The sequence below is a fragment of the Crinia signifera genome, chromosome 6 (assembly GCF_055691185.1).
Source record: "Crinia signifera chromosome 6, ASM5569118v1, whole genome shotgun sequence".
NCBI lineage: Eukaryota > Metazoa > Chordata > Amphibia > Anura > Myobatrachidae > Crinia > Crinia signifera.
Window position 1 is genome coordinate 256,387,983 of NC_139222.1, and position 22,682 is coordinate 256,410,664.

Here is a 22,682-nt window from a genome sequence, read left to right on the forward strand (position 1 = left end):
TGCCAGGCTGTTTACTGTACTAGCAGGATATACCATCAATTTCTAAGGGGTACAGTGTGTATTACAGTTATATGATTTCCTTCCTTTCAAATCAAATGGGGTAAAAGGAAGGTATATCTAAATATATTTTGGGGTAAAAGGTAAAAAAGTTCCCTGACTCCTGGTCTAAGAGGTACATGATAAATACATATGTGAAATGAAGTATGACATATAAATAGCAGAGAGCTCCCTGGTGCCAGACCCCAGAAGGAACACTTGCTGGTGAGTCAATTTTTATTATTACCTTTGAGTGCCGATGTAACCAACATCACAGGCAGTTGTCCTAATCTAGCATAACTAGGGCAGCATGGACAGTGTAATGGTTAGCATTACTGCCTCACAGCGCTGGGGTCACGGGTTCGATCCCCACCATGACCCTAACTGTGCAGAGTTTTTAAATTCTCCCCATGCTTGTGTGGGTTTACTCCGGGTACTCTGGATTCCTCCCAAAATCCAAAAATATACAGGTAGGTTAATTGGCTTCCAACAAAATTAACCCTAAAATGTCTGTGTGTGTGAAGTAGGGAATATAGATTGTAAGCTCCACTGGGACTGATTTGAATGTTCAAAAATTCTATGTAAAGCGCTGCGGAATCTGTATGCGCTATATAAGATACTTAATAAATAATAAATAAACTAGGGGCTTTTTAGTTCTGACACCTTATAATAACTACAATAAATATGTATTTATTTAAAAAAACTTTATCACACAAAAAAATGACACTGTGTATTGTTTATTGGATGATGCATTACAAGAAACAGTTTCCTTTAACCGGGGTCCATGATGAAGTTATATGCTGTCTGCTACTTGTGGGTAGACTGTATGTATTTGTTGTCTCAGGAGACACAGTGTGTGATGTCTTCAGATACTGATTCTTTATTCGTGAGATTCTTCTTTTTCAAATCCTGTGGCAGAAAGAGTTAAATCAAAGTATAATGTTATAAAAGGGCACAGTACATTGACAGAGATGCGCAGACCCTTGTTTTTGTTCTAAATCGTCATCATGTTTTCTTTTTGCAAATCCACCCTCAAGTCTTTTGGGTTTGGTTTTGGATCTTAAAATGGATACACACTAAGATTATATTTGGTACTTGTTTCCTAGAACTGCCGCACCGATGTTGATCGGGTCGGTCGCATCGCATCGATCGCATCGCATGCGACCAAATCGTATGCGATGCGACCGATGCGATGGTCCCGATTTTTACATTGATTGAAATGTGAAAAGGGTCCCTGGGACCCTATTTTACATTGGATTCAATGTAAAAGTCTCCCCAGACCCCAATTTTAACCCCCTCAACAGCACCCCACGATTGACGCCAACCCGAAGCGTGGCCAGCGTAGCGAGCCCGCAAGGGGCGGCGGTACACGTCCTCCGACCTTTTCATACCCCTACTATCCACGTCGGCATGGAGTTGAGAATATAAAAGCCACCGAGCCCAAGCGTGGCGAGTGCAGTATAACTTCATATAACCTGTATAACTTCACAGGTATACGCGTCCTCTCGCTGTGCTCGCCACGCTTCGGGCCACACTTTATATTCTCAACTCCACGCCACCGTGGAAAGTAGGGGTATGAAAAGGTCGGAGGACGCATACCGCCGAGGACGCGTACCGCCGCCCCTTGTGGGATCGCTACGCTCGCCACTCTTCGGGTTGGCGTCAATCGGGGGGTGATGTTCACAATGGGGGGGGGGGGGCATATACAATGAGAAATGGGCCATATTGGCCCATTTCCCATATTTTTCCCGATTACAATGTTAAAAATATTTTAACATTGAACCCTATGGCAAAATCGGGTGCATCGTGTCGGTCGTGTCGCGTGCCATGTTAATGCACCCGACCGACGCGATGGACCTGATTTTGCCTTTGCCGGCAAAATGGACTTGATTTCAAAGGAAATCGGGTACATCGGGGGTTATCGCGTACCTTAAATTAAGGTACACGATTACCCCCGATGGTGGCCGTTCTAGGAAACAAGTACCTTATATTTTTAATCTGACTAGTTGGAAAGAAAATGTGGCATTTCCTTGGAGCAAATGACAATTGACCATTTGTTCCAAACATGGAAAACAGGCAAAAATGGTCATTCAGACAAATTGTTTGAAGAATTTTGATTTAACCAACTTAATTAAATTAGCTTTTGGGAGCAAATAGTTGATTGAAATTTGTTCCCAGAAATTAACAGATTTTCGTTTTAACCAGCCAAATTGGAAAGATAATCTTATAGTGTGCATCCAGCATAAGTTTCTCTAAAAATGTAGGAAAGTTGTGGAAAACAGTGAAACTCATGTATCTTACAGTAGATGCTTTTTTTTATTACTACAGTATTAGGAACATCAAATGCACTAATTTCCAGTCATTTCTAGTAAATGACTCCCACCTTACCATACAGTACACTCTCTTGTGTGAAATATCACCTGAAATAATGAGAGGGGGACTCACATGCGATCCAAACCCAAAATTCAGTTTTTACATCTAAGTTCCGAACTCGAGGTAAGACCTGACCTAGGGATTCGGTTCACTCAGCTCCCCAAAAGTGATCTTAGCCAGAACTCAGTTTACTCAGATCCCCTAAATTTGGGTAAAAACACAACTGCTCATCCCTAATAAATAGTCATGAAACATATCACCCGATGGAGCAGAAGATTAGAACTCTGTGACAGCGATGATGACAATATAAAATATAAGTTATAGACAAACCTTTGAAGAAACACCACTTGGACTGAGAAATACTGGAGTCGTAGCAGCAGCCTTTCTGTTCACACTGCTCCCTGGTAATACCTGGATTCCCACAATCTGCCCTCTCGGAGACACCGACTTTGCAGTGACCTTTCACTGGGAGAGATACATGCAGTGGTCATTGCTAATATAAAACATCACAAATACTATTTACAAGTCATAGATTCAGTTTACTGTTTTGATAATGTACAAAAAGGGGCTGATTTGTTTATTTTTGGTGGACACCAGCTAAGTATCACCACCAATGTGTGAAGGAGTTATTGCAGCAGATATCTCCAAATATGCCAGAGCCCCTCCATTTCTCAGAGCAGCCACAGCTCCTACTGGTGTCTATGGGGGCTGGAAAGCTGCCAGGTTTACCAAGCTTGGAGTTTGGCCCCGGCAGTTAACATCATCTGAAGATGGCATTAGCCTCTGTAGCTTATGGGTAACATTCTACAGAAAATGCTAGGAGATGGTTTGGTACTTTTGTAGTTTCACGCCACACTTTATAAAATCAACTCCATGCCAACGTGGATAGTGGGGGTATGAACAGGTCAAGAGGACACGTACCACATCCCCTTGCAGGGCTCGCTGCAATCTCCACGCTTCGGGCTGATGTGGATAGTGGGGGTTTGAAATGGAGGCATTTTGCCAGTATGTGACATGGAGCACTGGCAACTACATCCTTTTATTTACATTGGGTAGCTACAAAATGGGTGCTTTTCACTACATAGCAGTCCATATGCACATTACGAATTGATGGACGGCTTCCACTGACAGCGTAGCTAACAGTTTTCTCTGAGAATCCGGAAGGCTGCCCTGTCAGCATAGCTAGCGGTATTCTCAGCGAACCCGGAAGGAGCGCAACACAGTGCCGCCGTGAAAGTACACAAGTAGTAAATGGACAGCTTCCACTGACAGTGTAGGTAACAGTTTTATCTGAGAACCCGGGGGCTGTGCTGTCAGCGTATTCTCAGTGAACCCAGAAGGAGCGCAGAACAGTGCCGCCGTGAAACTACACAAGTACTGATGGTTCCTCCAAACCTTTTGAAGTCCCTGTCCCCGCATGTGTATATATATACTATATCAAATTGAATGTTTTTTTTTGTATTGCCACAAATATAGGTTCTGAAACCCAAATATTAATGAAATGCTCCTTAGGGATAAATATAATGGAGCGCAATCTGCTAGAATTAAGTTGTTGGCAGATAGGTCCTGATTCAGAGATGTATTCTAACCTGCATCTCCAATGGAGGGAGGACTGCGCATGCGCAATTTCAACCCCTCGTCTGTATGTTCACTTGCAGATTCCTCAAGCCACTGCATGATTGACATTCTCAGTTCTCCCGATTCCAACATCTCTGAATCAGGACCTACTGTATGTACCAATGTCTTCTCTCTAGCAGCCAGCTGATCACACACAGAGCATCCTTACATCCTTTTGCCATTCTGAAGCCCCATTACTGCCTCAGGCACTCAAAGCACAATACCCAATTACAGCGGGTATTGAGAGAAGGGACACTGGCATCTGGACCTAATAAGATATCCCGGGACTAACCTATTAGCAGGGGTGTAGCACTGCTGCTAATAGGATATGGCCCTTATTGGAAATCTTCAACTGCCAAAAAAAAAACAGTGACATACTTCTATACCCAATAATAAGTGTTTTGGGAATCACAATCACTGGTGAATTCTGTATCAACTCACTGTGACAATTACACATCTCTAAAACTATCTTCAGTACAGATATGTAGAGTTTCCTTACTTGCATTGCAGGGAGAGTTATACTCTTCTACGTCGTGTACATCTAGAACAGAAAACACAAGACATTATGCCTGATTAATGGAGAAATGTATTAGTAGAAATATCCTTGGTATACCTTCATAATACTGACATACATAATCTCAACATGTGTCTGACTAGAGTTATGGATAGGTTTATGGATAGGATTAGAGTTAGGGTTAACAGTAGGATTAGGTTAAATCACCTCTGGAATGGACAGCCACATGCTTTGTCATGCCGCCTTTCAAAGTTTATATTATGTCAATATTCTACCAATGTCAACATTGTAAAGGTCAATATGTGACATGTTGGCCTCACATCCATGTCAAAATTCTAAATGTCCAAAACTTTTATCACACATCCTCACTTCTATATAATAAAGAGTACTGCTTTTGATTTTTAGCAGAGCAAACCAAAGTAATTAAACATCAAAAAGGTTTTAGAACTAACTTCATCAAGATAAAAAGGAAAATATGCCAGACTTCAGAAACATTACTTTGTCCACAATTTGAACAATAAGTACATGCACATTATGTGTGTATTTCTACCTACCTGGAACATAATAGTCATAAACTGCGACATTTGCCGGGTGAAGATTTTTCACGTGCGTTTCTTCATTGAGCACAAGAACAAAGTGTTCATCTTTGTGAGTGAGCTGTGGATGAACAGAGCAAGTCACTGAAGGTAATCTGGGAACCAAAAAAGTGAAGGGCAAATGTCGTAAAATGCCTGGGTGGACCTGCATGGCCATGATTTGTAGATAGGATGCCAATCCCGGGGCATTTTTTCAATCAAAGGATTGAAAAATGCTCAATCCCGGGATTCCCGGGATCGGCCTCCATGATTTAAAAAAAAAAAAAAACACGCCCTCCTCCCCAAACTGCCCGACCTGCACATCAACAAGGCAGACTAATCCCCAACAGTTCACTATCCCTCCTGCCCTGCACTGCCCTGCACCATGGTGGTGGTGACAGGCAGTAGCAGGACCATCTCCAGTGGGCATGCCGCTGGGAGCTGCTCAGTGGGCTGGCGGCTTGGAGCTCCTCAGCGGGTGGGTGAGTGGCCAGGCGAACAAGTTCAGAACAGTGTGCAGCCCGGCCACCGTCATGTCACTACAGCACACTGTTCCAATTATGGGGGCCTCGGGCCTAGCGCCCGGCTAATTGGTGTTACAGGCCTAATGCCCGACCTAGTGGGGCCACCGGGGAGTCCTTGGCCAGGAGGACCAAACCAAATAAACAAAGGGCCAGGAGGGACCAACAATTATATGCCCCCGTGCCAAGAGGGCCGACTATAACGCCCACAGGCTGGAGGGGCCTGAAAGTACCCACGGGCCTAGTGCCCGACACCCGGTGGTCTAGGGTAGGGCCGACCACCTGGGGTTTGGAGATGCCGCAGGGGGGAGCTTCGTCAGCTCTTCTACTTTCCACCCCTGATGGCCGCTATCTACTTTCTTCTGCCGCTGGCCTGTCCTGGCCAGCGGCAGCGCCGCTTCCTTTCTTCCTCCAGGAGGCGCCGGAGATCTTCTGGCTTGATCCCGGCGTCTTCTGGCCTCTCCATCGCCGCCGTCCTCTTCCTCCAGCTATCTTCAGCTGGGGCACTCCTGCGCTCCGCCTGCGTGGGTGCTTCCTCCTTTGCCTCCCGGCGGCATCTGACGTCAGACGGCGGAGGCGGGGCAGAGTATGGCGCGGCGAGCGCTGATTGGCTCGCCGCGGCCGTTTCCTATTGGCTCGCCATTCGGGAGCCGTGCTTGGCTCCCAAATGCCGCCAGTGTTTAAACGCCGCAGGCGGCGTTTTCCATTGGGGGCCACAAAGGCGCCAATTTCATGTAATTTCAATGTAACATGATTTTGAGACAGACGGAATGTGGGGAATGAAGGACAGTTCAGAGTCAAGGGTGACCGCTAGGCAGCGAGCTTGAGGGGTAGGGTAGATTGTTGCGTTGTCGACATCCATCAAGGTGGCAACTGCTCCTGGCTGGTGGGAATATAATTAATTCAGTTTTGGAATTGTTAAGTTTGAGGTAGTGAGAAGACATCCAAGATGAGATGGCAGAGAGGCATTCAGAAACACGGGCCAAAACCACTGGTGACAACTCTGTGGTTTGTAGGTAGATTTGAGTGTCATCTGCATACTGTGCAAGTGATACTGGAATCTGAAAGAGCTAATTAGTTTGCCAAGAGATGAGGAATATATTGAGAAGAGCAGAGGACCTAGAACTGAGCCAAGCGGTACTCCAACTGACAAAGGTACGGAAGAGGAGGTGGTATCACAGCAGCAAACCCTGAAAGATAGGTAGGTTGAGAACAAGGAAGAAGCTGTACCATTAAGACCTAGGGAGTGTATTGTTTGTATGAGCAGAGAGTGGTCAACAGTGTCAAAAGCAGCAGAGAGATCTAGAAGAATGAGTAGTGAATAATGGCCTTTAGATCTAGCAGTGACCAGATCATTCACTACTTTAGTCAGTGCTGTCTCTGTGGAGTGTTGGGACTGAAGCAGGTCCAATAAGTTGTGAGAGTTAAGAAAGTGTGTGTGAGGCAAGAGTAGACAAGTCTCACAAGTAGATAGGAGGGGCATGGATGCTGAGAGATAGGACGATAGTTAGAGAGAGAGTTACGGTCAGAATTGTGTTTTTTCAGAATGGGGGTAATCACTGCATGTTTCAACAGAGAAGGAAATATACCTATAGAAATAGAGAGATTGCAGATTTTAGATAAGGTTGGGATGAGCACAGGAGAAAGAATTTTACTGACTTTTGAGGGTACAGGATCAAGAGGAGAGGTAGTGGAGTAGGAGGATGAGAAAACTTTTGATACTTCTTCATTTTTGAGCTCAAATTATGAAAAAGTGCCAGAGGGCTCAGGTAAGGAATGGAGTAGGTCACTGGCTGTGGAGGAGCATACCATCTCATATCGGATGTTATCAATCTTGTCCTTAAGGTGTATGTAAGCATGCATATAGATTTGACCCTGTGGTGGCATACATTGTTGTCTGTTATCTACCCCAACATATCACAATGTAGCATGTTTCATGTCCTGTATAAGGCAAGTTAATGTTTTTTTATGCGACAAATGGACACATTTTATTTCATATCATAGATTCATTACATTACTTATATATTATGGATTTGTAGCGGAATTATTTCCATGGAAACAGATTTTATGTGTAAATACAGCCATGAATATAAATAGACTGATATATTCCTTACCTTGTCTAAGTAAATGGTGACATTACTTTCTGACACCTCTGTTCTTTTCACTAAAGGATTTTTCTCCAACTGCAGGAAGTAAAACAACAACATGAATATTCAAAATATTTGCTACTTGATTCAGCCATATATATGCACTAAATATATAAATATAAATATACCGTGTATACTCGAGTATAAGTCGACCCGAATATAAGCCGAGGCACCTAATTTTACAACAAAAAACTGGAAAAACATATTGACGCAAGTGGGACCCCCACTCGAGTATAAGCCGAAGGGGGCTTTTTCAGCATAAAAAATGTTCTAAAAAAGTAGGCTTATACTCAAGTATATATGGTATATATATATATATATATATATATATATATATATATATATATATATACATATACATATACATATATATATATATATATATATATATATACATATACATATACATACATATACAGGGCTGCCATCAGATATTGAGGTCCCTGGGACTGACAAGATCCCGGTCCCACCACACCCCCCCACCCCCCTCTTCCCCTATTTTTTTTTTTGTAGGCTGAAATTATGACAGCAAGACCAATGGTGTCACTGTGATTGTCACACAGTGCAAATTGGATCTCTTAGCATGCAGCATCACAGAAAAGGGGGCACCCCCCCCCACACACACACACACACACCCTCAGTTTCAATCTCGGGGCATGCCCAGCATTTCTGCAGAAGATGTGCTGATCCTTGAGACTATATTCACCCGTAGCATTGACTCCTTGGATGGAGTCACCCAGTGCAGTCCACACATACTAGGTTACGCCATTGAGTGTAACAGTATGCTGAAAAATATGTATTACAGATACACCAGCCCAGACTGCCACAGTCTAGAGCTGCAACTGTCTATTTGGCTGTGTTTTATCCCCTCTTGGATTTGACAGCTACTCGCCTATGCTAGTGGTGGTAATAATTCTTAGAAGTATTATAAATAGGAGTCTATTTATCAAAGACTATTTTTTGGAACACCTGTTTTGTGAGTGTGGTTGGTTGTACCTGAAAACATCAATACTGTATACCACCAAGATTTGTGCACAGGGGAACACAAATGAAAATAAAGATATCTGCCGCAATCCCAGTATTTGATTGTAAATTAAGCCCTCATAGCTTTCAATGGGGGCTGCTAAAATGACAAGTGACCTCCTATATCTAGGTTTAGCATGCTATGCAGTAAGAGATGACTGGCGCGCGTGACCAGCCAGGTCCTGTGCAACTGCCAGCACTGGGTTTCTTTGTTTGCTTAAACTGCATCTTAGTTGCAAGGCAATGGAAATAGGACACATAAGGAAATTGTGCTGATTGAAATGAAAATTGACGAGTGAATATTGTTTGTGACTGAGCCTGTATACAGAGTAGAACAGAACTTGCATTGAAAGAAACTGCTAGTTCAATATGGTATACAGATTCAGAGGCAGTCACACACAGATATACAAGTGTTGCCAATTCATTAACCAGCACAGACTCCAAGTCCCGGTGTGTCCTAGATGCATTGTGGTGCATTGTCTTGTAACACATGCATTTATTTTTCACCATATAGACACAAAACAGATGCCCAGCGCTAGCACGGTCTCTCAGGACCTGGTGCACAGAGAGGGGCTGTATAAAGACACGTCTGTAATACCATCTTCAGGAATTCAGACAGTGATAGACATTATAGCCTATAGATCACAATATTTACCAGGAGGGTTTCTATAGGATCCCTTCCTGGCAATGGCCGCATGCACATTTATGGTCTGATAACGACACAGGGGCAATAGTGTGGGCAGCCCCAGACCAACAGATAAATGGATCACACTAGTTATTATATTATCTTTGTGCACTGCAGGGCTGAGCATAATTGTGTGTATAAAGCACAATAATTCAATGATATGCTGATGATTGCCCGGTTTCTTTCATTTGCCAATGCTGTCAGACTTGTTTCTAGTTTCAGCAAGACACGGAATTCATTCTAACTCTGCAGACCTACAATACAACATTGTCAGTGCAATACAATAGTTTATTAAATGACATTTCCTACCTTTTTAATACTCATCTTATCAGGCACAAATCCTGACAGAAACTCCACCACAACCAGTGCCATGTTAGTCTCCTCCCGCTTTCCTGTGTATCTAGAACAGGATGGAAAAGTAAAATGAGGGAGCTCCAGGTTCCTTTGCAAAATGTACCAAACATGGTCAATCTTAGACTATTGTGACCAATTCCACTCTGGTGTTCCTTTGTCTCACCTCTCTCCACCTAAATATATTCTTAATAGTACATAAAGGTATTCAATTTATTAAAAATATATAAAACATTAAAATATCTAAATGCTATGGGAATAGTCATTCAACATCTCACCATAAAAGGGTGATATGGTGGACTAATGCCATCAAAGCAGAAAGGTCATAGACTTAGTAGCTGATCGTAACCATAGAGGCTATATGCGCCAGGAAATAAGAATTGTATTCTTTCTGGCCACTGTAACCTGATGACAGTAGATCTTATTCAATCACAAATTGTCCTGTTCCAAATTCAAGAAATTGTCTTTGTAATTTTTATTTCTCTAGGGACTGTCCTATACAGTATACTAATGTAAAAGAGATGTGGCAACGGATTAGGCTTTACAGTGTTATTCTTACCTGACGTCCACATGGAGTTCAAACTCTTTTTGTCCTTCATGGGTGCAGACGGCTGGTTGGGTGCTGACATTGACGGAGAAGTGGTCATCGGAATGGTCAGGAATACTGTGATAATGCAGATGTGACTGCAGGCAAATAAATATTGTATCAACAACAATACGGCTATTAAACCATTTCACATCCAGTTATGGACAAAACATATTTTTTTTATTTCTATTTGAAAATAAAAAAAAAAAATTTCAATCAATTGAAATTGAAAGTAAATAAAACATTTTCTAAATGATAATTCACATTGCACACAATATTATGAAATCCGTTGAAACAATAATATATTTAAAAATGAAATTATATAATGATTCTGTATTAAGGATAAAACCATTCTACTTAAGAACACCATTAAAAAAAAAAAAAAAAAAAAATTATATACTTTTACAGTGTAATCTACAATAAATGTATATCAAATATTATTCTAAAATTGTGAAAAACTGAATTAAGAAGTATATTTAAAAAAAAAAAAGGGTTAGCCACAGAAATGGATTCCTGGTCAATTAGATGCAGAACCATCTTTAGCAGAGTAGGGTGCAAAATTACTTTTTTTTTTTCTTACAAGGAACTTAAATATTTTATACTATTTACAGTTACGGTAACCAATATCCAATACGACCCCCTTTATATTTATTTGGTTCAAAAAGGGGGTTACAGTACAACTGTTAGACCACACTTAGGTTGACAGTCATTAGGTCAACCACGGAAGGTCGACATGGGCCAAGGTCGACAGGGTTAAAGGTCGACATGACTTAAGGTCGACATGGGCCAATGTCGACATGGTTCTAGGTCGACAGTCATTAGGTTGACATGAGTTTTTCACTGTTTTTTTACCCGAATGGTAGGGCATGAAATACCGCCTGCCGGCACATTTCGGCTAAAAAAAACAGTGAAAAACTCATGTCGACCTAATGACTGTCGACCTAGAACCATGTCGACCTTGGCCCATGTCGACCTTAAGTCATGTCGACCTTGACCCATGTTGTCCTTTAACCCTGTCGACCTTGGCCCATGTCACCTTACGTGGTCGACCTAATGACTGAGATGTGCAAAATATGTGCTAAAACTGCCGGCGTCGTTCACATTTGTTACACAAATTCAAATAAAGAATGTTCAGTAAAAAAAGATTGTTTCCTATGTAAGGTAACCACAACAGGTCATTGTGATGAATAAAAATGTTTTCTTGGCAATTGTCTAAACCTATTTTGACAAATGCACTTGACCCTCAAAGGGTTAATACTTTTAAAGTGAAATAGGTGTCAGCACATTACTTTACCTATAGAAGACATTCCGAGAAAACCACCTTAAAAAATAATACCATTTGCATTGTTCATTTAGGGAAAGTATTTAAACCTTTGAGTGCCATGTGAATTTGTCAAATAGGTGAGAAATGACCTGTAATATTTACCTTATAAAGGAAATATAATCTTTTTACACAACATTTTTTTATTAGAATTTTATTTGAATTTACATAACAAATGTGAGGGACGCTGGCATTTTATGCAGATATTGTGAACATCTCACACAGAGATGTTGGCACTCAAATGGTTAACAGTATTCATATAAATATATACAACGGTATTATCCTAAATATCAAGCAAATAGGTTTGTCCTTTTTTATGAATAAATAAAAAAAAGGGTACTTGTTTCCTGGCACGGCCACAATCACGGGCATCGTGTACCTTAAATAACGAATTTGGTACTTACCGATAATTCCCTTTCACCGAATCAGCAGGAGACACTGCAGTCATTACATGTGGGGGGATAGAGTAGGTGTACTGGAGGAGTGGCACTTTAAGAAAACTTTACTGCTGCAGGCTCCTCCCTCCTCTATCCCCGCCCAGACCCCAGTCTTAGAAAAACTGTGTCCGAGAGGAGAAGAGAGACCAGGGCCTGCCCGGTAGGGAACGGAGCTAAAACATAAACAGAGTTAGTAGACAATGCACATAACGTGAACATACTAACAAAAACAGAACACATAGGATTTTTGGAAAGTTTCCTATGTAACTATAACTTATGCAACAAACATTGCAACAATAGAAAGAGCATATCTTTCACACACACACAAACCACACTAACATCATGGCAGGAGAACCAGTGCTGGGTGGGCGTGCAGTGTCTCCTGCTGATTCGGTGAAAGGGAATTATCGGTAAGTACCAAATTCCTTATTTCACCTACATGCAGCAGGAGCCACTGCAGTCATTACATGTGGGGATACATACCCAAGCTTTTAAGTCCGGGCGGGAGAGCTCTGGGGCTCCTGTAACACTGCCCTACTAAAAGCCGTAGCCGAGCTGGCGAAGTTATCAAAACGATAAAACTTTGCAAACGTGCTAGATCCCGACCAGGTAGCCGCTTTGCACACTTGTGTCAAGGAGACACCTCTCGCCATGGCCTAAGAAGTACTCACTGACCTCGTGGAGTGCGCTGACACTCCCGATGGTACTTTCTTTTATGCATACAAGTAGGCTTCCCTAATTGTACAGCAAATCCATCTTGCCAAAGTCCTTTTTGACGCAGGCCAACCCCTCTTAAGTGCATCATAGAGCACAAAGAGGCAGTCAGACTTCCTGAGATGTTGGGTCCGCCTAACATAGACTTGTAAGGTTCTGACTACATCCAAAGAAGCATCTTCTCCCTGAAGAACCGGTACCACAATAGGCTGGTTTACGTGGAATGCAGAAACCACCTTAGGTAGGAAATTCTTGCTAGTACGCAGTTCAGCCCGGTCCCTGTAAAAGGTAAGGAAAGGAGACTTACACAATAGGGCTCCTAATTCAGAAACCCTACGTGCTGAGGCCAAAGCCAGCAGCATCACCGTCTTCCAAGTAAGAAATTTGAGATCCGAGGTATCCAATGGCTCAAAAACATCTGACTTTAAAAACTCCAAAACCACCGATAAATCCCATGGTTCCGTAGGAGCAGTGAACGGTGGTTGAAGCTGAAGTACCCCTTTCAAAAAAGTTTGTACTTCAGGGATCAGCGCTATCCTGCGATGAAAGAAAAGGGCTGAAATCTGGACCTTGAGAGAAGCCAGTTTCAAACCTGCCGAAAGTCCCGCCTGCAGGAATTCAAGAAGTCTAGCCAGAGAAAAGATTGCCTTAGGCACCTTCCTGGCCTCGCACCAGCGGATGTACGACTTCCATATTCGATGGTAGTGAGACGCTGTTACATCCTTGCTTGCCTTAATCATTGTAGGAATGACCGTTCCTGGTATACCTCTTCTTTTCAAAAGTTCGGCCTCAACCGCCATGCCGTCAAACGTAGACGAGGTAAGTTGGGGTAGGCGAATGGACCTTGCTGCAGCAGGTCTTCTCGCAGCGGCAGGCGCCATGGGTCCTCCACCAACAGGTCCCTGAGGTCGGAGTACCACGGACACCTGGGCCAAACTGGAGCAATTAAGATGACTTCTGCTGCTCCCCTCTTTATCCGTTTGAGTACCTTTTGAAGTAACGGAATAGGAGGGAAGAGATATACCAGGTCGAAGTTCCAAGGAATGGAGAGGGCATCCACTGCAGCAGCCGCTGGATCCTGAGCCCTTGCACAATACTGCGGAAGTTTGTGATTCAGTCTGGATGCCATGAGATCTATCTGTGGCATCCCCCACCAACCAGTTGTTGGAAAACCTCCGGATGAAGGCCCCACTCTCCCGGGTGGAGATCCTGCCTGCTGAGGTAATCCGCCTCCCAGTTTTCCACTCCTGGAATAAAGACTGCGGAGAAACCGGTGGTGTATGTCTCTGCCCAGGACAGAATCGGGCGGACTTCTCGCATGGCTGTCCTGCTCCTGGTGCCCCCTTGTCGGTTGATATAGGATACTGCCGTGATGTTGTCCAACTGTATCCTTACCGGCAATCCGACTAGCAAGGGGTGGGCCTGAGCCAGGGCCAACCTGATAGCCCGCAACTCCAAGATGTTTATGGGTAACCGGGCTTCCTGGCTGGTCCAAAGACCCTGGAAAGTGTGACCCAGCGTGACCGCAACCCAACCCCGAAGTCTGGCATCTGTGGTCACCATAGTCCAGACCTGAGACTGGAAGGAGCGACCCTTGGTAAGGTTGGATGTATCCAGCCACCACTGAAGGGAGAGTCGAGCTTCTCTGGAGAGTACAATGGTCTTGTGGATCTGAAGATGGGACCCCGACCATTGTGCCAGAAGATTGCCTTGGAAGGTCCTGGAATGAAACCTTCCGTAAGATAGGGCCTCGAAGGCTGCCACCATCAGGCCTAACAGCTTCGTGCATAAATGCACCGAGACTCTGCGAGGCGTCAGAACCTGACAAACCCTCTGCTGGATAACTGTGACCTTGGATAATGGTAGAAAAACCCTTTCCTGGACGGTGTCGAACAACAGGCCCAGGAACAAGATCACTTGTGTTGGTTCCAGCTGTGACTTTTTGAAGTTCAGGATCCATCCGTTCTGAACCAGGAAGTCGCAGGCAGTCCGGGCATCCTGTTGCAGCTTTTGTGGAGAGGATGCTTTTAGGAGTAGATCATCCAGATAGGGCACAATCGTTATCCCCTGAATCCGAAGGGCTGATATCATGCAAGCCATAACCTTTGTGAAGGTTCTTGGAGCTGATGAAAGGCCGAAAGGGAGAGCTCTGAACTGGTAATGCTGATTGCGAATAGCAAACCTGAGGAACCGATGGTGTGGTTCCCAGATTGGAATATGCAAATATGCATCCTTTATGTCCAGAGATAAGAGAAACTCCCTTGGCTCCAGGCTTGCAATGACTGACCTTATGGATTCCATCTTGAACCTGTGGTACACTATGTAATCGTTGAGGTGCTTCAGATTGAGGATGGGTCTTACCGAACCGTCCGGCTTCGGCACTAGAAAAAGACTTGAGTAATAACCCAGCTTTTCCTGAGGCTTGGGGACAGGTATAATGACCCCTGCCTGTAAAAAACTTTGAATGGAGCTGACCAAAGCTGCTTGTGTTGTTGCTAAAACAGGCAGGCCTGTTGTAAAAAATCAGTTCGGCGGAGCCTGAACAAACTCCAGTTTGTACCCGTGTTCCACAATCTGAAGCACCCAACTGTCTCGACAGTGAGACCTCCAGACGTTCTCGAAGAGGAATAACCTTGCGCCCACCTTGGGGTCCCCCAAATGGGCGGGAAGCCCGTCATGCCACAGGTTTGTCTGCAACCTTGGGTTCTGCACGGCGGGTAGAGGTAACTGTGGCTGCGGCACCTCTGCCTCTACGCCCTCGAAAGGATGAAAAAACCTCCCCTGGAACGTCCTCTAAATGAGGCGCCCCCTCTAAAAGCCCGAAAGGACGGGCCCGTAAACTGTCTTTTCGGTGGGGGAGTGGCCGATGGGAGGAAGGTGGACTTACCTCCTGTAGCTTGAGCAATAAGCTTGTCAAGCTCAGGCCCAAACAACATATCTCCCGCATAAGGCAAAGCTTCTACTGCCTTTTTAATGTCGGCCTCAGCCTGCCAAGACCTTAACCAGATAGTACGTCTGGCCAAGACAGCTGAAGCTGAGATTTTAGCCCCCAACTCAGCTACATCCGCAGCAGCTTCTCCTGTATAGACAGCTGCGTCCTTTACATACAGAGCCAGATGTAGCAGCTCGTCACGAGGCCTACCGCTCTGTAAACCTAGAGCAAGCTCTTCTGCCCATTTCTTCATGGCCTTACTGACCCAGGCTGAAGCTAAGGCTGGTCTGAGTAAAACCCCTGCCGTGGTGTAAATAGCTTTTACCGTGGTCTCAAGACGACGGTCAGGAGCCTCCTTCAGAGCCACAGCAGCCGGAACTGGAAGCGTAGTTCGTTTGGAAAGCCTGGACAGCGAAACATCAGCTGGAGTCTCCCATTTTTCCCTAGATTCAGGAGAGAAAGGGTAGAGCAGTTTCATGCGCCTGGACAACTGAAATTTCCTGTCTGGTTGTTTTCCACACATTAATAAGTGGTCTATCCAATTCAGCCGAATCAGGGAAGGTAACCTGATGCTTTTGTGTTCGACCAAATATGGACAAAGGAACAGGAGCATCCTCCTCAACCAAATTAAGTGTGGTGCGAACTGCTCGAATCAGGCCCTCTACCCCCTGAGGATCATCACGCTGTAGCGCCTCATCCTGAAGGTGTTCAGGTTCATCTACCTGAAGTAAGTCCTCATCCCCATCAGTATCAATATCAGTTCCCTGTATTGAACCTATGGGTGATCTAGGACGCTTTTGTGGAGGGCGTGAAGGCCCTGCCACTGGGTTGGACAAAGAGTCCACAGACTGCATAAGGGTCTTAACCCAGGCTGGTTCAGTAGAACCCATAATGGAGAGGTGAGCATGAAAACGCTCCCTGTCCTTCCTGGAAGCAGCTAATTCTGCAGCCAACCCAGCCAACACATCCTGTAACAAAGGCTCAGAAGAATCTGACTGAGAAGTCTGTGTCTGAGGCTCCACATCCTGTGTGTGTTTTGCCTTATAACAAGATTCACACAAAGAGACACCCTTTATATGCTGGGTGAATTGCTCCTTACAAGCTTTACAGGTAAAAACCTTAAGAGCAGCCTTGGAGGCAGCTTTTCCTGCCATATTGTCAGTGTATGAGATTAGTCTAAAATCACAACACTGACACAGACACAAATAGACAAAGTGCACACACTGTAAGCAAAAGATATACTATGCCTAGAGCAGCGGAGCTGAGCTAGGATAGGGAGGGGGATTCTTCCGCCCTTGTATCAGAGATTATGCACAATCTCTGTAAAATGTGCACAAAAATAATCCCCCAGTAACTTACAGACCTTCTCTGTAGTGGATAAGGGGAGCGCTAGACTGCAGTGCGTGCGCTGGAGCGCGTTACACGAGGTCCTCAGATCAGCCTTGCGGTGGGACAGCAATGGCGCCGGCAGAGAGAGAGGAGAAAGAGAAAGGGCGGCACTCTATGACGTCACCTAAGCCCTTCCTCTCCCTCCGGCGCGTAGTTTTGCTAGAGCGGAGCGCTGTGTACAGCCTCCGCTCTGATGCCTGTCCCCACTGACGCTCACCAAAATGGCGGCCGTCAGAACTCTGGCTGCTGAACATTAGAGAACGGGTGCGCCCGCCCGTCTCAGGCCACATTTCGGCACACAGCGCCGCTTACCTGCAACGATGCTGCCTTCTTTCCTGGAGCAGTGGCCAGGCCTTGGACCCATAACGCGAGCCGCGTGCAGCTGCGGCGGGTCCCCGATGCGGTGGCACCGGTGGCCGGGTGCGTGGAAGGCGCACTGCGGGCAGTGGCGACCAGCACCCCTCCAGGTCCCACGGAGCAGGCAGACCCTGCGGAGGGGTCTGCCTGTGTTCAGCAGTAAAAAGAAAAATATTTCAAAAAAGAAAAATAAAAAGTAAAAAGACCTAACTCCCTGAGGAGAAGAGGCCCAGAGAACCTACTCCTCCGGGCACTTTTTCTAAGACTGGGGTCTGGGCGGGGATAGAGGAGGGAGGAGCCTGCAGCAGTAAAGTTTTCTTAAAGTGCCACTCCTCCAGTACACCTACTCTATCCCCCACATGTAATGACTGCAGTGGCTCCTGCTGCATGTAGGTGAAAGTTGAGGTACACGATGCCCGCGATGGACCCGATTTCCTTTGAAATCAGGTCCATTTTGCCGGCAAAGGCAAAATCGTGGGCATCGCGTCGGTCGCGGCCATTAACATGGCCCCCGACGCGACCGACGCCCGCGATATTGCCATAGGCTTCAATGTTAAAATATTTTTTAACTATGAAATCGGGAGCATCGCCTCGGTCTTGTGCCATTATAATGGCACAGGATGAGATGGACTTGATTAAGTCCATCTCACATAGGAAACAATGTGAAATGGGCCAATATGACCCATTTCACATTGTATATGGCCCCTTCATCACCCCACGATTGACGCGAACCCGAAGCGTGGCGAGCGCAGCGTCCTCCGACCTTTTCATACCGCTACTATCAGCGTCGGCGTGGAGTTGAGAATATAAAGTGTGGGGAGCGTGAGCGAGCCACCGAGCCCGAAGCGTGGCGAACGGACACGTATACCTGTGAAGTTATACGTGTGCGCTCGCCACGCTTCGGGCTCGCCACACTTTATATTCTCAACTCCACGCTGAAGTGGATAGTAGGGGTATGAAAAGGTTGGAGGATGCGCACCGCCGCCCCACGCGGGCTCGCTGCGCTCGCCACGCTTCGGGTTCGCGTCAATCGTGGGGTGGCGTTGAGGGTGTAAAATTGGGGGTCTAGGGAATATTTTACATTGAATCCAATGTAAAATAGTGTCCCAGGGACCCTATTCACATTTGATTCAATTAAAAAATCGGGTTGGTCGCATCGCATGCGATTTGGTCGCATGCGATGCGACTGACGTGATTTTTCCGACATGACCACCCCGATGCAAATCGGTGTGGCTGTGCTAGGAAACTTAAAAAATTCATAATATTACAGTATGCATCTTACTGTAAGTCACAGATTTGATAATACCTGTACTATGGAAATCTCATTAAAGTTGTCATGTACACCAAATACAAAATGTAGGTATTAGACATCATAGCAATGATATACCAAATAAGAACCTTATTGAGACCAAGTTGTAAAGAAAGTTTAAAACAATACATCATGCTGGTTTCTTTGTCGCATCCTTGCCAGCGCCCGATGTGTGCCTTTATAGATAGATATGACCAATACAGTTTTCATTGATCAGACTAGACAATGTTCTACTTACTTGTATATAGACACAGCCTTTTCCAGTGGCAGTTACTGTATATTCCCCAGGGAATTCCGGCAGGTCTACGATCTGCAGAAGACCACTATGATCTTTGTCCACATGGATTTCTTTGTGGAACCCTGACTTTGACTCAATAGTCACTGTTGCATCTCCCTTCTTGTGCTGTGTGGCTAGGGCATATTTAGCCAGAGCCTGAAGAGACACTGTAGAGTCCTACAAAACAAATGTCAGAATTTATATTTAAAAAAGCATAGACCTATGAAATGAATGAAGCTTTGTGAATTTATTTGATAAATATTTTGCCCATAATAGGAGATTTTTACTCTTAGAACATTGTTAATATTCTCTAAATTTGCATAATGATCTTGGTTAATTTTACAATTTTAAGTATGTTACATACAGTATTTAAGCTTTTTATGTAGATTTAAAGATATTTTATATAGATCAGAGGTTCTCAAACTGTGGGTCCTGACCCCAAAGTGGATTCTGACCTTCTCAGCATAGGGTCGTGACTCCATGTTGCTGGCCATCTGGCTGATGACTTTTCTAATCTAATGGGCCCCATACATCAGCAATTAATTGTGACAATTTTCAGATATGGAGATGATTGCCACAATTAATTTTAGATGTGTGGGCTCCCCCTTTTGGCAATCCCAATCAAAATCGCCAATCGATTGCTTAATCAGGTTTTTAAACATGCTTAATAATCTGGTATTATCTGCAGATCTTTTTTATATGTGTGGGCATTCCCAATTCGTCTTCTTCATCTATTTACATTATGAACAGCTGAAATGACAATCGATTGGGCAATTTCCAGATATGAAGATGCAATCTTTAGATGGAAAAATCTGCCAATCACTGAAATAAATCTGTAATGTCTGGGCAAGTCAGATAGATCTGAAAATCCATTTATCTGGCCAAAAAATCCCTGGATCTGGAAATCAATAAATTGTGATTGCTGATGTATGGGGCCCATTAGTCAGTAATTTAAGGAGTCTGAAAAAACAGTTGAACTTGAACTGTCTGTTATTTTAAACTCCTAACATCAGTCTGTGCCTCCACAATGCTGCCATGTATGTGCTGTCTGCTGCCTACACATGTGATGTGATGGGTTATGGTATATTAGACTCCTCCCATCACTCTGTGCCTCCACAGTGCTGCCATGTATGTGCTGTCTGCTGACTACACATGTGATGTGATGTGATGGGTTATGGTATATTAGACTCCTCCCATCACTCTGTGCCTCCACAGTGCTGCCATGTATGTGCTGTCTGCTGACTACACATGTGATGTGATGGGTTATGGTATATTAGACTCCTCCCATCACTCTGTGCCTCCACAGTGCTGCCATGTATGTGCTGTCTGTTGACTAAACATGTGATGTGATGGGTTATGGCAGGGGTTCCCAATCTTTTTTGATTCACGGCACCCTAGAGTATCAAAAACATGTTCACGGCACCCCTAGGCCAAATTTTTATTTATTAGATTGGGTTTATATGTGATTCTTAGGGTCAGTTATTTGTTAAAGGCCAGGATTTGCTTCTGTTTAAACACATTTTATAATTGGCAGCCACCAGCACTTGTTTTGCTCATAAATAATTAGCCATTAATAATTTGAATTGGTCCTGGATCACCAACCCAGGGCACCCCTGCAAGTGTCCTGATGCACCCCAGGGAGCCACGGCACACAGTTTGGGAACCACTGGGTTATGGTATATTAGACTCCTCCCATCACTCTGTGCCTCCACAATGCTGCCATGTATGTGCTGTCTGCTGCCTACACATGTGATGTGATGTGATGACCTCCTGCAGTAACTTGCTGGGGTCCTGTCACTATTTTTATTGTCTGATGGGGTCCCAGAGCAAAATAGTTTGAGGACTCCTGATATAGATATTGTAATACTACTCTAATTTTTTCTAGTTTTTACGTAATATATAAAATACTTATATAAAATACAATAACATACTCTAGGCACCAAAAATAAGCATATGAGTTTTGAAATGAATTGTTCTTTTTTTTTTTTTTTATAATATTTTGTTACAATTTATCGGAAATGTTAAGCACAGTCCCATACATCTGCAACTTACTGATTCACCAATCCCCCGATTCCAAAATTCAGGGTATTTTCAACAAGATGCATTTTTCTGATTTGACCATCATCATTTAAAATGATTGTGATTGTCATATCTGGGAATTATAATGTAGAAAGTCTTCCGGTCCCCAATGGATCATTGACCGATGGCAAGTGATAGGCTTTTGTGATCACTGAATTAGATTAGGTCAGAGTTCCAGGGAAGGGACTGATGTATGGGACCCTTTACTTTAAAAAGAAAGTTACTGTACAGTAATCCAAATTCTGGATTCTGGTGTTTAGCAGCGCCGTACAAAGGAACAGTACAGGGAGACAAAACTTAGTTTTACATTGAATAAATAACAAAAATAGAGTACAGGAAAAGAGCGCCACAGTTCAATACACATTACAGTTTCAATATAAGTAGTGAGGACTCAGTCAACATACTACTAGAGGCTTGTGGCCAATGATGGAGAGGAGTATGTGGACAAAGACGGTTACTGAGTGTTTGAGTATGGGAGAGCTGTGAGTGACATGTGAAGAGAAGAGGGCTTTGACAAAAGAATGCAGATGCAACAAGATGCTGGATGAAATGCGTGTCACCCTACAATATTGGTCTCCTTATACTAATGTACTGTATGTGTTACTGCACAAGTATACAGAAATCTCACATGTAGTTAATCAGATTGACTGGTAAAGTCGATCACCTATACTCTATATAACATACTGTAGAAAGTAACTAGTTGTAGCATGAGAAACTAAGTGGATAATTTATCTCCATCCACAGCTAAAGATGTGGATTTGCTGTGGTAATTTAGGCCCAATCTGCAATGTTGTCATTTATTATATTGCATGAATGTATCAACCATAACATGCAGAGAGCTCTGTCCCTGTGAATCTTCTCTGCAGCATTATTGGGGAATTTTTTTGTAAAAATTACCCAGATTACTGCCACTGCTGACCTCCCTACTACCACCAACAGCATCCCCCTACCCATCATGCCATGCCATGACCACACCCATGCCATGATTACCCACAACCATACTCACCAGAGCTCAGGTAGCGTTGCCAGTCATAGGGGCTCCCTGCTGCTGTGACATCCAGGGCAGTAAAGCGGGCTGTTGGCCATTGGACACACATATCTGATCACATTGGCACAGGTTCTTTCTCTGCCTTAGTGCAGAGAAAGCTGTGCAGGGACAGGCACATCACAGTGAGACCTGTGATTATGGCAGCTGAAGCTTGAGTTATTATCGTTGCAGAATTTTTTTACATTTTGTATACATACGTCCAGATCGCATTTCCTGTTATATTCTAAGTATGGGAAATGTGATCTGGTTATTTAAAAAATGTGAATTAAAGGGGTTGGAGCAGTTTTTCATGAATTCAAAAATCATTTATTGCATTCCAGTGCTACTAACATAATGTGAAAATGGTGTGAAAGGCTGTTAAAAATATCAGTACTCTCAATTTTGACTATTT

General features: G+C 44.1%; 1 protein-coding gene across 1 annotated transcript in view; it reads right to left on the minus strand.

The window, feature by feature from the left end:
• Positions 1-757: 757 nt before the first annotated feature.
• The window catches only part of LOC146009229 (pregnancy zone protein-like), a 152,219-nt gene continuing 130,294 nt past the window's right edge, over positions 758-22,682 (minus strand). The window contains exons 30-37 of the mRNA XM_083149391.1: positions 19,126-19,341; positions 10,402-10,526; positions 9,801-9,891; positions 7,751-7,819; positions 5,095-5,197; positions 4,526-4,567; positions 2,740-2,874; positions 758-945 (exon numbers count right to left, since the gene is read on the minus strand). Of these exons, the coding sequence (XP_083005517.1) occupies positions 917-945; positions 2,740-2,874; positions 4,526-4,567; positions 5,095-5,197; positions 7,751-7,819; positions 9,801-9,891; positions 10,402-10,526; positions 19,126-19,341 (810 nt within the window). The 3' untranslated portion in view covers positions 758-916. The remainder of the gene's footprint in view (positions 946-2,739; positions 2,875-4,525; positions 4,568-5,094; positions 5,198-7,750; positions 7,820-9,800; positions 9,892-10,401; positions 10,527-19,125; positions 19,342-22,682) is intronic.